A 15,666-nucleotide genomic window follows, 5' to 3' on the forward strand; every position below is an offset into this window, starting at 1 on the left:
GGGCCCCGTGGAGGGTCCTCTTTTTTTATTTGTTAGATATGGTAACCCTAGTGTTGTAGCCCCCAACAAGGGCCACTCACAAAGAGCCTGTGGGCATACAGGTCATAGCCTGAGTGTCTGTGTGTAGCTGCAGCCCTGGCCCAGTAGCTTTGGCCCCAGCAGCCTGTCAGCAACACTCTAGTCACACTCTGGCTTCCCACCAGCCTTGGTTACTACCTGCAGGGTGGCCTCAACACACTCCCAATACTGAATACTCCCTGAAATGTGTGTTCTGCACTGTACAGCCCTCTCCTGGGCACTTTAGATATTAAAGACTCATTATCCCTGTAAAGGGTTAATGTTCAACAGTCAGCTACTTTAACTGGAGTTTTCAAAGAGTTCTGTTTAAACACAGCACAGGATTGGTTTAGATTAAAGAATAAAACAAGTTTATTAACAAAAGATAGGATTTTAAGTGAATTCAAGTATCAGGTATTAAAGTCAGAAATGGTAATGAAAATAAAGATAAAATACTTTCTAGTAGCTAGAACATAACAAGCTTGTCTTAGTTCAAGGTAAAATTCTTACCACAGGTTCCCAGCAACATGGCTGACCAAATTCTAAGATCAGGATCTACCCCCAAAGTCAAAGGTCTGGTTCCTTTGTATTCTTGGGTGAAAGAGAGAGTGAGAGATAGCTTGGGGTTTTCTGCCCCCTTTCTTTTATAGTCCAATTGGATAGTCTTTGAAGTGGATTCTTCTGAGAGTTACCCCTCAAAGCAAAGTTTATTCAAACAGTAAAGAAGGCGACATAGAGTCTGGTGGTGAAGGAGGCTTCATGTTCTTTCTCCTCATCTTTGCTGAAATGCAAATTTGCTTTGTCTACTGCCATTTTCTCTCCCGGCTGTCTCAAGGACCCTGTTCACTACTTATATGTAAATTGAGGTAAATCTTCGTTCAGAATACTTCTGCCTGGGTAGAGCTGTGGTTTTAAACATGTGCTATGAACCTCATGCAGGGGGACTTCATAACTTAACATGTAATGTTGCTACATACATTTCACCATGATATTATTGACCAGTGAATTACTAATTTTCAAATGATGCCTCACAAGGCATATTTTGTACAAAGATTATTATAATAGTATGTAAGGTGTGAGTGCAGGAGTATTTTTGGTCACACCTTCCCCTACCTGTTTGGAAATGGTTGTTTCCAATTATGTAATTTATTAAATGGCTTAAATATGGATTGGTGTGCTTATCCAGGGCAATAACAGTTGCATCATTTCCCAGATATATCTATGTTTTGCATATTGCTTTTTCTACAATAAGAACAGGAAGGAATTAAGTCAAAAATAAACCATATTAAAACTAGGGATTGTGAAACATTGAACCATCTCCTAAACCTCTAATTGAACCTTTCTTGAGCTTCACAAATCTTTGTGCAACTGTCTTGTACCCATTTTTAATTTTTGCTGCTGAATCTGCACTTTCTCTTTTGGTCTCATCCACAAACTAGAAATGCCAAATATTAGCAGTCAGAGCCTGCTCTTGCAGAATTTCCAGCATTTATTGAAGTGGAAATTTCCAAAAATCTTGATAGTAAACCAATCTTATGACACGTGCAGTCCGTTTTTGCAGGCTGGGTGTTTCTCTCTTTAGACAAGAATCCAGATATCATTAAGATTTGTCCAACACTTGAAGGATTTAAAATTTGAATTAATCCCTTGTGATTAAACATTATCACATGAAGTGCTATCAGTGGCCCATACTATTGTTACTGCAGGGGGCAGAAAACACACAGTGTCAGTACTGGTAAATATCTTGTGCATTAACTAAGAATGAATTTTGCAATCCACATTTTCCACTTGTATTCTACACTTTTATTTTTGCAGGACCGGTAGATATCAGCATTGTGTCCAAGTGTAATCCTTGCCTTTCCAGTCCATGTAAGAACAATGGGACATGCAACAATGATCCAGTGGAGTTCTATCGATGCACTTGTCCATTCGGTTTCAAGGTATGACTATACTTGAACTACCTTAAAAGTCACACAGTATTCTTAGCTTTCTGCTGGCTTCCTTAATGTTGTATAAATAGGGGGTCAGTTGTACAGGCAAGTAAGCTCAAACATCCCTTGCTCAAGTAGGTTGTGTGCCTTTTAACTGCACACAGCTACAGATGTTTTTTCCATGTAATGTGCGTATTTGTTCTTTAAACTTTTTATATACTGGTGAGAATGTAAAAGTTGATTTCATTTTTAACATCAGCACCAAAACAGCCATGCTAGAAGCAGCCAGGCCTGGGGGAAGAAGACTGAGGCTCTAAGTTAGGTCTAAATTAGATCCTGACTCTGTTACTAACTCTGTGTGGCCTTGGCCAAGTCTTGTAAACTGTCTTCCTCTTTCAAATTGGGATAATGAGCCTAATTCTTCAGTCTTGCACCTTGTGTAGTCATGTACATCTGGGAAAAGTGGATGTAAGGTACCACCATTGGTATAAGTGTGCTTATACACCTCTACCTCGATATAATGCTATCCTCGGGAGCCAAAAAATCTTACCGCGTTATAGGTGAAACCGTGTTATATCGAACTTGCTTTGATCCACCGGAGTGCACTGCTTTACCGCGTTATATCTGAATTCGTGTTATATCGGGTCGCGTTCTATCGGGGTAGAGGTGTATATAGGAGATGTTCCTATATGGTAACCACTAATTGATACTCATTTTATACAGAGCTGGTGATTGGGTCCAATAGCACTAATTCAACTCAGTTGTGAGTGTTTGTATAGTAATTTGAAAATGTGAAATACTATTGATGTGAAGTACACTTATCCTTAGTAATAGAATACGTAGCAGTATCAGAGAGAGAGAGAGAGAGAGAGAACACTTTACTATCAATTCCAGTACTGCGTACCGGAAAATCTAGTCATTTAGCAATACCATTTCCTCAGTGCTGGTGCAGAACTTCCACTGTTAATGATAGGGCTACATGCTGCCTTTCATCTAGGTTCCCAGCTCCCACTGAGATAACTGGGAGCTTAATAGAACTATCAAGAGTAGCATGACATGTAAAGTAGTTATGGTGTTTAAAATATAAAATTAAATAATGCAAATAATCGTATGTTCATACATGTCAGGGACTGGGCTGTCAAGTATAAAGAATGGGGCATCCCCTTTAGATTAAGAAGCGGGTTGCATCAATCATGGGCTTTCTCCTGTTGTGTCTGGCCCACAAGTGATAAAATATTAATGAAATCATTGTTCATGCTTACAACATTGAACAGTTCAGTGTGATCTGGGATTTTGTGTTATCCCTGGTGACTCCCACTGTAACAACCACCGTTACAAATCTTTTAACCTTTTTATTAAAGATACAGAAAAAGAACAGAAAACAATTAAAGCATTTGAAACGTGAAGTATTAAGTAAAGCTTTCCTTTTAACAATCTCCCTTGTTTCCTTTCCCTTTCACTTTAGAGAGTTTTGATAAGGGAAACCCCTTGTTTGACAGTCTTTTAGATGGTATTAGAGATGGTATTAATTGAGATAGTCTGGAGCTGCTGCTGTTGTTGAAGTCTGCTCCTGTTCCCTGGAAGATAAAATAAAACAAATACACTCACAAACAAGAGACCAGAAAAGAACAGCAAAGATAGAAAATACTGCTGCTGTCTCTGGTGGTGACTCTTACTTGCCACCTTGCTCCTGGAGAAACGTGGGCCCAACACACAGTCTTATCTGCCACTGTGAGGCCTGGCACCCTTGTTCCAACATTGGACAATGTAGGGCATTGCTTTTAGCTACCTCACTAGCACACAGCAGTGTACAAAGATGCAGTTTTGGCTGTCTCATTACACAGAAGGCAAAAAGAGAGAGCTAGGAATGGGACACATGATGGAGGGGGTGACAGCAGAAACCCAAGGCTCATATTCTAGATGCTGTTTAGGCCCTACTGCAAGCTGCTGGTGGTGGTGGTGTCATTGTTTTCCTCTCTCTGGCCCAGTCTGTTCAGGATGCATTTCAAGATCAGGATGGTGTCATAATGGATCCGGGGGGGTCCCAGGAGGTGGTGGAGGTGGGAGCCATGATGGTAAACTCTCTCTCTTTCTGGTCCAACTGTTCTCCTGCTCTTGCTGAATGACTCCCAGGTACACAATGTCCAAGAAGGGACCTCAGCCTCAGCCTATTAACATTAACCAATCAAAACACATTTTGGTGATTTCAGCTATAAACGATTCCTCCCATTTCTAGAGTCTTTCAGCTTGTCGTCATATCAAGCCGTAGCTCTACCAGGAGCCTTGCAGATCCCTTATCACAGTTCTTTTCACATAACTAATCCAGTTTGTACCAGTCTATTTGTCACCAGCTTTTGCTGAGTTTCACAAACAATTTTATGTAACAAGCTGAGTTGAACTTTTGCTGCCTTGGACAACGTAAAGTACAGGCCTCTTCACACCAATCTTTCCTAGTGGTATCTCACTGGAGCCTCTCTAAGACCTTATTTATACTTGCAGCAGTGTGTAAGGTACGGTTAGCTACATTCTGCAGTGAAAGGCAGTCTACGTCCATGTTCTTTGGTGTGTGAAGCTACACATGGCAGTGAAAGGCTCCAGCTGAGGGGAGGCAGAGTGGAAATATGCCAGTAGTGGGGAGCTGGCGAAGCCTTTTCCCATTGCCTCCCCCCAGCCAGAGCCTTTCACTGCAGCAGGGATACAGAGGACAGTACACTGCTAAAAATAGCGGTATAGATGTGGGAGGCATTGCTTGGGCATGTAGAGAGCAGCATAGGGTACATACCCTATGTTACACACATGTAGGGCAATCTACTTTACTTCCCTTAGCAGTGGCTCCCCATCTACACTGCTATTTATACCCGCACTGCATGGGCGGCTGGTGAACCCCCACTTTGGGGATGCTAGCCCCATGGCCCCACCTCTTCCACCCATGGCCCTGTCCCCCCGCACACTGGAGCCCCAAAAACCACCCCCATAAAAGAAGACACCCCGAGGACCCCCCCGCGACCGGAGGAGCCCCGGCCCACTAGCCCCAGCCACACTGGGCTGAGTTGCTGGCCCCCCGGGCCCCTCCCAGCACCAGGCCAAGCCACCAGCACCAGGCTGAGCTGCCGGCCCCCTGCCCCTGACAGCCCCCCCAGCCGAGTCGCTGCCCTCCCCCCAGCCAGCACCGGGCCAGCCCCAGCACCAGGCCAAGCCATCGGGCCCCCCAGCCCTGATGGCTCTCCCCCAGCCGAGCCACAGCTCCCACTGCCAGTGCCGGCCTGGGCCCACCCTGAAAACCCTCCCTCAGCTGAGACACTGGCCCCCACTGCTGCCAGCCCCCCCGGCACCAGGCCAGCCCCAGTGCCAGTCCCTCCCGCCCCTGAAGCCCCCCCACCCCGAGCTGCTGGCCTCAACACCCAGCCTCCTCACTCTGCCGGCCGCTGGCTCTCTGCGTCCCTCCTCACTCCCCCAACTCCGAGGAGGAGGGACATGGCGAGCAGCGGGGACCTCCGGAGGGAGAGGGTGGAGTGGAGGAGACCAGGCAGGCAGCAGCAGCAGGGGGTGGGGGCCTCAGGCAAGGTGGGGGCCATTGCGGCCCAGGTGTCTGGCAGCAGGTCAGCGGCAGTGCCAAGGAAGGCTAAGTCTTCCCTGGTCTATTATACCCACCACCCATGCCATGCTGGCAGGGTGTACGGTCTCTGTACTCTGCAAACCACTGTAAGTGAAGACCTAAGGATAGAAAAGTCAAGATCAGATGCTGAACCAGGAAAATCTTATTGCAAAAAAGAGCTATAACTTATATTTACTATTTTTACGTTTTATTTACTATCACCCAGTTTATCTTTGAGAGAACCATTGCTCCTTACTTACACAAATAACTTTGGAGACTTTCTTTGGGTGTTGAAATCAGTCAGAAGCTGCAGTTTATGACAAAAGTTTGACTAATATAATTTAGGGAAATCTGTGGCTATCTTGTCTCCATGTGTCAGTAAAACATTTAGAGTCAGGGTGATCATTTTGAATTTGGTATGTACAAAACAAACAAACCCTGAATTATTGAAAGCAGGACTAGGAGACTGCTGAGATAATGTCAATGAAAGTAAATAACTTTGATCCATGGTCACTGGAGAATGTATAGATTTATGCATTCATATTTTGTATGCGTTATGCTAGAAGATACATGTTGTGGAGTAGCTATGTGTGAGGCAGGCCAGGTGTATACTACAAACTTTCATTGGTAATATAATGTTGGTTGGGGCGGGGTGAGTTTTTTTACATGTCTTATGTTGGCAAAAACCCTTGTGTAGATGCAGGGGGTTTTTTTGGTGGTAAAAGCTGCAGCTACACTAGGAGGGTTTGCTAGTATAACTATCCATGTAGAGCTATACCAGCAAACCTTCTCTAGTGTACACTAGACCTCAGAGTGGATCAACTTTACTTAGAACCATTTTGATAAGCTCTTGAGGTGACTTATTTTAAAAATCTTATAGAAAGTTTAGCTTTTCTTCTCTCTCTCTCTCTCTCTGACTCACATTCTCAGGTGACATTCACTGTGTGAACTTGGTCTGATACAGAACCGCTTTTGAGCTTGCAAGTACTCTCATCCAGGCAAGGCAAAGAGTGAACATACCCAGGTGTGGCATTTAAAGCAAAGCAGACAGCTTAAAAATACTGACTTGTAACTAGTACAGGGGGAACTGGGGAAAATTTAATAAGTAAAAAAGAACCCTGGATCTTCACCGTGGGTTTTTGAGTAAAAGTAAAATTTGACAGGTCCAAATGTAAACCATATGAAGGGAGCACTCTATTTCTACCAAGCTGTTCTCTGCCAGAGATTCATGCTAATTCAATAACAATACCTTGCTTCCTTCTCACCAGCCAGCACCAAACAGCTCTGTCCATCTGGAAGCTATTTCCCAGATCTTGATAAATTACCCTAAATCTTCCCTCACAGCATTTGTTTTTCCTTGTTTGATGTAAGTTTGGAGAAAATCCTGTGTGGAGGAGTATATCACTGGAGGAAAAAAACACCAACCACCCTTATTGTCCTTATAACCTCATTCAATTGAGCTGAAGTGTATACAGTGTCTCTGGGTTCCCTGAAATGGGGTGTTAAATTATCTGGGGTTTCAGTATTCATGGTGGCCATTCAAAATCACAGAGTGCCACTCAGCAGAAAATTTAGTTCAAGTGACCAATCGCCAATCAGCTTATGGTATCAAGAGTTTCTTCCAGTTACTATAGATAGCATAGCAGTGGAAGCAGTAGGCTTGTAATCTTCTTTGCATTACCATATTTAAAGCTGGCCCTTTGGTACAATTACACCAGGAATGCTACATTTGGTGTCCTTTTAAGTCTTTTTTCCCACTGGAATGCACATGTACATATTTGTAAAAGAAGCAAAGAGTCCTGTGGCACCTTATAGACTAACAGACGTATTGGAGCATGAGGTTTCGTGGGCGAATAGCCACTTCGTCAGATACAGGGTATTCACCCACGAAAGCTCATGCTCCAATATGTCTGTTAGTCTATAAGGTGCCACTGGACTCTGCTGCTTTTACAGATCCCGACTAACACGGCTACCCCTTTGATACATGTACATATTTGTTAGCAATGTCTCTTGTGTATAACTCTGCATATCTTAGGCTGAACTTAAAAGTGAGGTAGCTCATGAATTGTTCACTCTAAATCTGAGCTGGCAGGCTTGTGGGACAGACAGTTCCATTTAATGAGGGTAGAAATATGCCGGCTTTAAAATGGGGGAAAGTAAGTGCTGATAGTTATCTCTGCTGCTGCTCTCTCCCCATATTGGGTACTGAATGTGTTTGTTACAGATAAGCCTTGTAGGAAACCTTGCCTTCAGGATTCTTGCCTTTGAAGAGCATTGGTGTCTAAGCAGCGGATAGTGTAAGAGTGCCACCTATGGGGACTAGCAGGATTTACCAGGAATAACTTCAGGATGTCATTGTCAGCTAACATGCAGCTGTTTAACTGAAGTTCACTTTATACAATTTCCACTGAAACAATGACATATGAGTCTTCTAAACATTTTATTAAAGTTAATGTTAAAAAAATTATATAATACATAGGTTGAGAAAAGAGTGCCTGTATACCTTGGTATAGTGCTTAGATTATCCACAAATACAAAGTTTGTTTTTAAAGTCATATGATACATAGAGTACGTAATTAGCAATAACCCAAATTTATGTGAATAGATTTAACAATAGAGTTTAGATATTAGAATCCGAATACTCGGGTACATCACTCATGAAAAGTTGTACAGAGATTTGGTTGTGGAAAGCAAAATATATCAATGAGTGGAGATTGTCCCTCAGTAATTGAGAATTAGGTTGGTTGTCCATTTAGAAAATACAATCCATGAGGAAAGTATTTCAGTTACTTTCCTGACTGCACTTCTCATTGGCACTCCAGCTCATCCCTCCTGGTATTGCTGATGTCCGGTGCTGTGTTCTATGTAGATGTCCTTCGACCACCCGATGGCATCTGACAACATGAGTTGGTGCATCAGCCGAGCGTAGCGTTGACCGATTCCGCATTCTCTCAGCACTCTCTCATTACTGGGGTCCCATGTGCCCAAGGCTTCAACGATCAGTGCGTGTGTCTGAACCTGGTAACCCTTAGCTCTCAAGGTTTCGGCCAGCATATCCATTGCTTTCTCCCTTCCCCATCATAGATACCATCATTTAAAAAATATCTGTGCCTTCCCTTGTAGGATGTTTGTCAGTCTGAGGATGGATCACTATAAAATAGATTCTGAAGTCTTTCTTTCTGGCTTTTCTCCGTCTTTGAATACTGAATTTTGTGGACTGTATGGACTCCTATGTATGCAGATAATGGCACGATTTTAATTCACATAGTCTATTGAGTACGTTTTTTACACAAGCATTATGATAGATAGCACACAGGTCATGGCTAAATTATAATTACCATATATACTCGTTCATAGGCCGAATTTTTTTAGTAAAAAAGGGAAGCCCCAGAGATGGGGGTCGGCTTATGAACGGGTATAGAGAGGGAGAGGTGGGACGCAGCCTTTCCCACCAACAGAGGGAGCAAGGATAGGCAGCACAGCCAGCAGAGACAGAAGGGAAGAGGCAGGGCCAGAGTCTCTCCACTTCTGGCCACACTGCTCTCCCCCATCCTCCGAAGCAGCTATACGAGACTATATGTCAGCTCTAATTTCTTAGACTATGCCATTTGGGAAAACAACTCCTTTCTTTTATTTCTTTGGGTCTATTAACATATGTGCATAAATCCTCCGTACATCAGTCAGTGCAAGAAAAATCCTTCAGTCTGAATTCCAGAAAGAGGAGAAATTGGAAGGAACTCTTAAATCTTGCCTGCACTCTTCCACATATGAAGGAGAGTTCAAACGTCTCGGTCTTTACATGTTATCCTATCTGGGCCTCTTTCCATTAACAGCATCAGGGTGGGGGGAAAGATAGTGGAATGCTAGTCCCTTGCCAAGTTTGATTAGTGTGAAAAAAATCAGTGCAGCGAAATATTGCTGCTGTTAGGAGATTCTGTCTCAGTGAACTAGATTCCCATCCTGTGATGCCATCCTTGGAAGCCTTGAGATTTTTCTGATGAAGCTACAGTACTTAGAATAATTATCAGTGAATGTAGGAGTACTTCCTGCTCTCTGCAAGATAAAGGGGAGAGCCAGAGAGGTTGAAAGATAAGGGAGGAGTAATGGGTGGCCCTCTAAAATAAGAGCCCCTGTGTGTGTGTGGATTTTGTAGGCAAAGACCATTGGCACCAGCAGGGGTTATAATTTCATCTGATGCCTCCAAGACAGGAAGACTATGAAAGAGGAAAGCATAGCACCCACCTGTTCACACTTGGAGGTTTTATTCATGCTTCCCAAGACATAACTATGCATCAGTTAGCTGATTTGTGTAGGGATCCTTTTCCCCTGCTACAGTAGGTTTAGGGAAAGTGAGGATTTACACCCACTAGAGCAGGGGTCGGCAACCTTTCAGAAGTGGTGTGCCGAGTCTTCATTTATTCACTCTAATTTAAGGTTTCGCGTGCCAGTAATACATTTTAACGTTTTTAGAAGGTCTCTTTTTATAAGTCTATAATATATAACTAAACTATTGTTGTATGTAAAGTAAATAATGCTTTTAAAATGTTTAAGAAGCTTCATTTAAAATTAAATTAAAATGCAGAGCCCCCCGGACTGGTGGCCAGGACCCGGACAGTGTGAGTGCCACTGAAAATCAGCTTGCATGCCACCTTCGGCACGCGTGCCATAGGCTGCCTACCCCTGCACTAGAGTATACAAATTAAAGGCTTAAGCAAGGATTACAGGCCACAGTTGCTGGCTGAGGGTGGTGAGGCAGGCACATACTCATCAGGAGCCCTGTAAAAAGCACAGTGATGTGTTATGCTTTGGCCTAATGAGGGCTGTTAACAATGAAGCCAAGCCTGAGGAAATGTTTCCATTTGCTCTAGGGCAGTGAGAAAGCAGATGTTGAGTGACCTGAGACATTGACTCTGATTGTTCAGTGCTGCATCAGGAGAAAGGGATCAGCAGAAATGTTTCCCCACAATAAAGGTGACTTTAAATAAATTAGAGAGTCAGAGCCTCAGCTGGTGATATAACCGAGAATTGATATAAAGAAGACTTCTCCTCCAGTCCCCTGCCAATGCAGGATTGTTCACCATTGTACATTTACTCATCTATCTAGTTTTAAGTGTCCAAAGAGATGAAGCTCCCACCTCTTTCTTTTCCCATTCCACACTATAATAAATCTCACTCTTAGAAGCTTATTTTAATGTCAAATTGAATTTCCTTTTCTTAATATCATCCTCTCAGTCCCAGTTATACCCATTCTTATTATGTTAAGTAATTTCTCTCTCTCCTTGGTGTCCTCTTCCTTCAGGTATCTGTAGATTGTTATGTCCCCGCTTAGTCAGGCTGTGTGTATTTAACTATTAATCTTTCTTTCAGTCTGACCAGCCACCCAATTGAAGCCATCAGTCACACCAGACAGTCCCCCTTATTCCCCCTTATTATTAAAGCCTCTCATGATTGGCTTTTTTCTTTTACCTTTCCTGTGCAGCTCTGGCATTGACTTCACCATATAAGACATGATCTTCTAGCCTTTGTCTTTCTCTGTCTGAGACCCTCAGCAGAATTTAAGCTCATTACCTCTCCTCAGAGGTTAATTCCTTGTTTTCCTCTCCCTTGGTATGGTTTTGCGTGAAATTGGTCTAAGCAATCTAAGGCAGTAGAGAAAACACTTTTCATTGGAAAGTGAGAGTGCATTACCTCCTATAGAACGGAAAAGGTGCAATGCCATATCTTGCCTCAAAATGGGTGATCGGCTCATTTAGACAAAGCCCATGCACAATAGGTACAGTTGTATCAAAGCCTCTTGCATTCTATCAGTCCTTGCCCGTTGGTCTCACAGTCTCAGTCACTGAGCCATGTGGAGGTCAGAAAGACTTGCCTCCTCTGTTCTCTCTGGAGTCTGTTCCTCCTTATATCTCTGAGAGTCTCTGGGGTAAACCTGTGCTTATGTGCTTTGGCAAGGGAGGGATCAGGTTATTCACATGCTGACATGCTTAATCCACAAAACTGAACATCAGTATTTTGGCTCCTGATTTGTGTGACTGGAATAAGCCAGTGTTAAGTGCCACACTGGCTCCTGTCATGCTATGTGCCAAGTGGTTATGTGTCCTCCACAGAACAAAATGCTCTAATATTAAATGTTTACTATGATTGTTGGTTTTAAAAGGAGAATAAAACGTGATTGTCCTTTTAATTGTTTTTGATTGTTACTGACCCTCTCTAAAACCATTTAACCCAACTGACTTAACTGTGTCCATCCATCTCACATCAGTCACGGGATGTGGCAGTACCCAAACATTACATATGGCCATCACTCATGTCACACTTGGTCTTTCATGATGTTGTGGCATGCTCTGATGTCACAGACATTTTTGGAGGAGATAAGCCACACTTTAAAGGGACATTGTCTTCTTGAAAATCAAATTCTTGCCTGAAAAGTTTTTGTACCTGCTTTTTACAAGTAACACCTAAGATCAGTACATTAATGGAAAGAGACAAGAGAAAATTTTCCTCTATTTTTTTCAGTTTGTTTGCATTATCATTCTGAAATTCTAATTAAGCCCTACTTTGTCATCTTTCCTGTAGTCTGAATTATATAAATCTGGAAACATCTATAATAGGATATTTTAGGGTACTTCAAAGATTTCTTTTCAATTGAAATTAGGATTTTGGTTTACTTCTTAAGTAGTTACATTTCTGGAAGTATTCCAGAGGTTCCAACATCGGATTCATGGAGATTGCTTCCTGTCCATTAGTATAGGATGTGGATTTTTCATGTGGTAGACTTGTTCCACCTCTTCTTTCTGCTGATTGAAAGCCCGGAAGTCCTTTATCTATAGCATCTGCTTACACAAGCATTGAAATACAGCATGCTTGTGTAAGCAGAGATCCATAAGGCAAGAAGAAATACACAATAATGTATATTATTAACAAATAAACCGCAAGCATCCACCGAGAATCAAGTTTCATACTGATGGCGCCAATGCCAGAATATTTTTAATAATACCTCAAATCCTTGCCCCTTGACTTTGACAGACATAATCTTGATTACTAGCTACAAAGATAATGGAAGGTGTAGTATACCCTGGAGGATCATAAATCTTTTTGATTAAAATAAAATGAGGCTGAAAGCAGAGTTGGCCTAATTTACTATAAATTGACAAATAGGATTTATTAATAAGGACAAGGAAGTCACTAAAAAGTGCTGCTGCCATGTCCAATTATTGTTTAATCAGATGCCAGTTGAAGCCAAACTGGTGCAGAAGATTACTGTATACAGTCTTGTAGGCAGTAACAGTTCTCTGTATCTTTACTACACTCATCAATGCTGTGAAGGTTTCAGAGGCTAAAATCTAAACTGATCTCTTCTCCTGAAATCACCTTCTGTGGCTTTCAGCAAGTAGTATTTCTCACCATGTGTGAAAAATAGTGGGCAGGGTTTAGGTTAGCTTGCTGTGTCACCCAAAAATGGATGAATGAACTGGTCCAGGTGAGATCAAACCAAATTTGAAACTTTGACCAAAATTAGAAATGAATGAAACTTTTTCTCACATTAACTAAATTAGATTATTGGATTATTAACAATCATATAATGCAACTTTTTAACAGTGAGGGTAATCAACCATTGGCACAGGTTACCAAGGAATGTGGTTAATTTATTATCACTTGCAGTAATGTAACCTGGAGGTGGCTGTCAAGCTGTCTAAGGTAGCTCACAAACATGAGTGCCAACCTCAGGTCAGACTGTCAAGGAAGAGGGCCGAAACCCCAAATTGGGTGTGTTCTATAATTAGACCTCACCAACCAAGTGTGAACTCCTAAAAGCACTATAACAGCCTTAACATGGAGTCACAGGCAGTCCCCTTGGATACTCCAAGCTGTCTTGTCACCCAGGCAAGCCCGCATTTGTGATAGATGGTCCTTTACACCAAAAATCAACCATAATATTCAGGTTACTCCCAGTCCCAAAGGACCAGTCCCTTACCCCAGGGTGAAATGTACCTCAGATCTCAAACCAAAGACAATGCTTGTAGCCAATCCTATAGTACTAACTGAAGATGTATTAACTAAGAAAAAGAAATGAGAGTTATTTCTACGGTTAAAGCAGATAAACATGCACACACAAATGAGATACAGTCTTTGGTTCCAAAAGGTAATATGCAATGATATGATATGCAAGTTCTATATGTCCTTTAGGACTAATCCAAACCAAGCAACTTGGGAATTCCTTGCTCATGCTTAGAAATATTGCCCTTGACGAATTCCAAGCAGCATAGTGATACAGTTTCTTCTCATCAGGCATTTTGTTCCGTTCCCCCAGAGTTCAAACTGATGAATCAAGTGTGGTACCCATCTTCTCTTCATGGGTGGGTGTGGCAGTGGGGGGGCAATCAACAAAGCTTTTGTCCTTTGATGTTTCACAGTGGTTCATGTGGTTTCAATGAGGCTTCTTGTCCACAGGACCAGCACTTTATGCTAATTAATGCTTCTTTCCTGTTTGGTGTTCCACAGTTACAGAGATTTACAATGCGAACACTCAATATAACTTTATGCCATGGACTACAGAGGTTATAAGTGAGATCAATACATGCCACATCCTACAAGCATTCCATCAAGTCTAAACACATTCTTATCAACTTAACATCTATTTTAACAAAGCTAACACACAGGTGAGCCAGACTGGTTTCCAGCTATGCATTTGTCAATGTTCAGTGAGGCTTATGGGCCTTGGCATGAGCTGGTAACTGGTCTGCCAGTGTCACAGTGGCAAAGGCATGAATGACTGTGCAAGGTGTTCATTGGCTAGGAATAGGCACAGCTATTTGCAAAACACAGATTAACAAAATCTGTCTGAGTCTCTGCTTCTAGCTTGCTATCTAAGAGCAGTCAGATTCAAAAGTACCTTAATATTGTCCGAAATACCTGCTTTGTCAAATAATTTTGTATATATGCCACCAACAGATGGATCAGACATGCACCCTGACACTTCTTCTAATTACCTAACCCTGCCAGCTAGCATCATCTGCATTTTATCCCGATTGAGCCTTAGCCATCTTATGTTGGCCAGGTACAGGATAAACGAGGAAACTGCATCATCTGGATTTGCCAAAAAGGAGACAGATCTGAGTGACCTCAACTTCATGCAGCGATCTGTGTATATTGCCTCCCAAGGCAATGTGATTTGATATGGAATCCTTTGTCTTAAGAGGTTTCTGTGGTAAAAAGTGAGTGGGAGAGAATGGTACAGTAAATAGGCTGTGGTTTGGGGTGTTCTTTTTCATATCTATCCCATCAAAGGAATCAAATATTTCAAAGCTAGTTTCATTCTCCACTTCTGCAACATCAGTAATCATTTTGTTGAGATCCAGATCCTTTCTTCACACAGATGTGCAGCTGGTTTAGGTTCATTACACCAGATATGGATGTAGCAATCCACATATTTCCCTTTGTGTAGCTGTCCCCCAATTTCATTTGTGTAGCAGTTTGCATAATAGGGTTTTGTAATGGTTTGTTTTTAGTTTTACAGCACACTTCATTAAGTTTTGGTTTTTCTTAACATTCTCAACATATAAACGTTGGTTTCCTTTATAATGAAGGGCTTTGAAATGTTACAGTTGTAAACAGAACTTCATGATAGTCTTTTTCTACCAAACTTATAATTAAGTGCATTGGTTGGATAGCTGACTTCATCCCTTCATGTTTTCTTAGTCATCTGTATAAATTCTTCCTGCTTCTTTTAATTTGTATTTACAGCTTGTGTTTATCTCATGTAGTTATTAAAGGGAAGCTGTTGTATACTTCATTAATCTGTGTGTGTTTTCTTTTTGAATATCCTTTATAGAAGTTTGAAATTAACCTGCCTTTCTCTAAAGGGCTTTTGTGTCTTTTCCACTCATTGGTGTATGGATTATTTCCTCTCCACTCTCCCCCATCAAACCAGAGATGGTTCTTATAAAGCAAAAACAAACATTGCTTTGCCTTGTTCTAGTTACCTCCTTGTATGTACACCAACTTACATCCTGACTCTGAAATCTGATCTAAGCGGGCAGGTTGCTATGACTTTGCAAAGTGCCATTAATCCAAGCAAAAATG

The 15,666-nt window shown here is 42.0% G+C and overlaps 1 protein-coding gene across 1 annotated transcript in view; it reads left to right on the forward strand.

Moving 5' to 3' along the window:
* SLIT3 (slit guidance ligand 3) overlaps positions 1–15,666 on the forward strand; it is a 760,437-nt gene that overhangs the window by 641,376 nt on the left and 103,395 nt on the right. The window contains exon 26 of the mRNA XM_026660830.2: positions 1,873–1,997. Within this exon, the coding sequence (XP_026516615.1) occupies positions 1,873–1,997 (125 nt within the window). The remainder of the gene's footprint in view (positions 1–1,872; positions 1,998–15,666) is intronic.

Source organism: Terrapene carolina, unplaced genomic scaffold, assembly GCF_002925995.2.
Source record: "Terrapene carolina triunguis isolate 2854851 unplaced genomic scaffold, T_m_triunguis-2.0 Scaffold838, whole genome shotgun sequence".
Lineage (NCBI taxonomy): Eukaryota > Metazoa > Chordata > Testudines > Emydidae > Terrapene > Terrapene triunguis.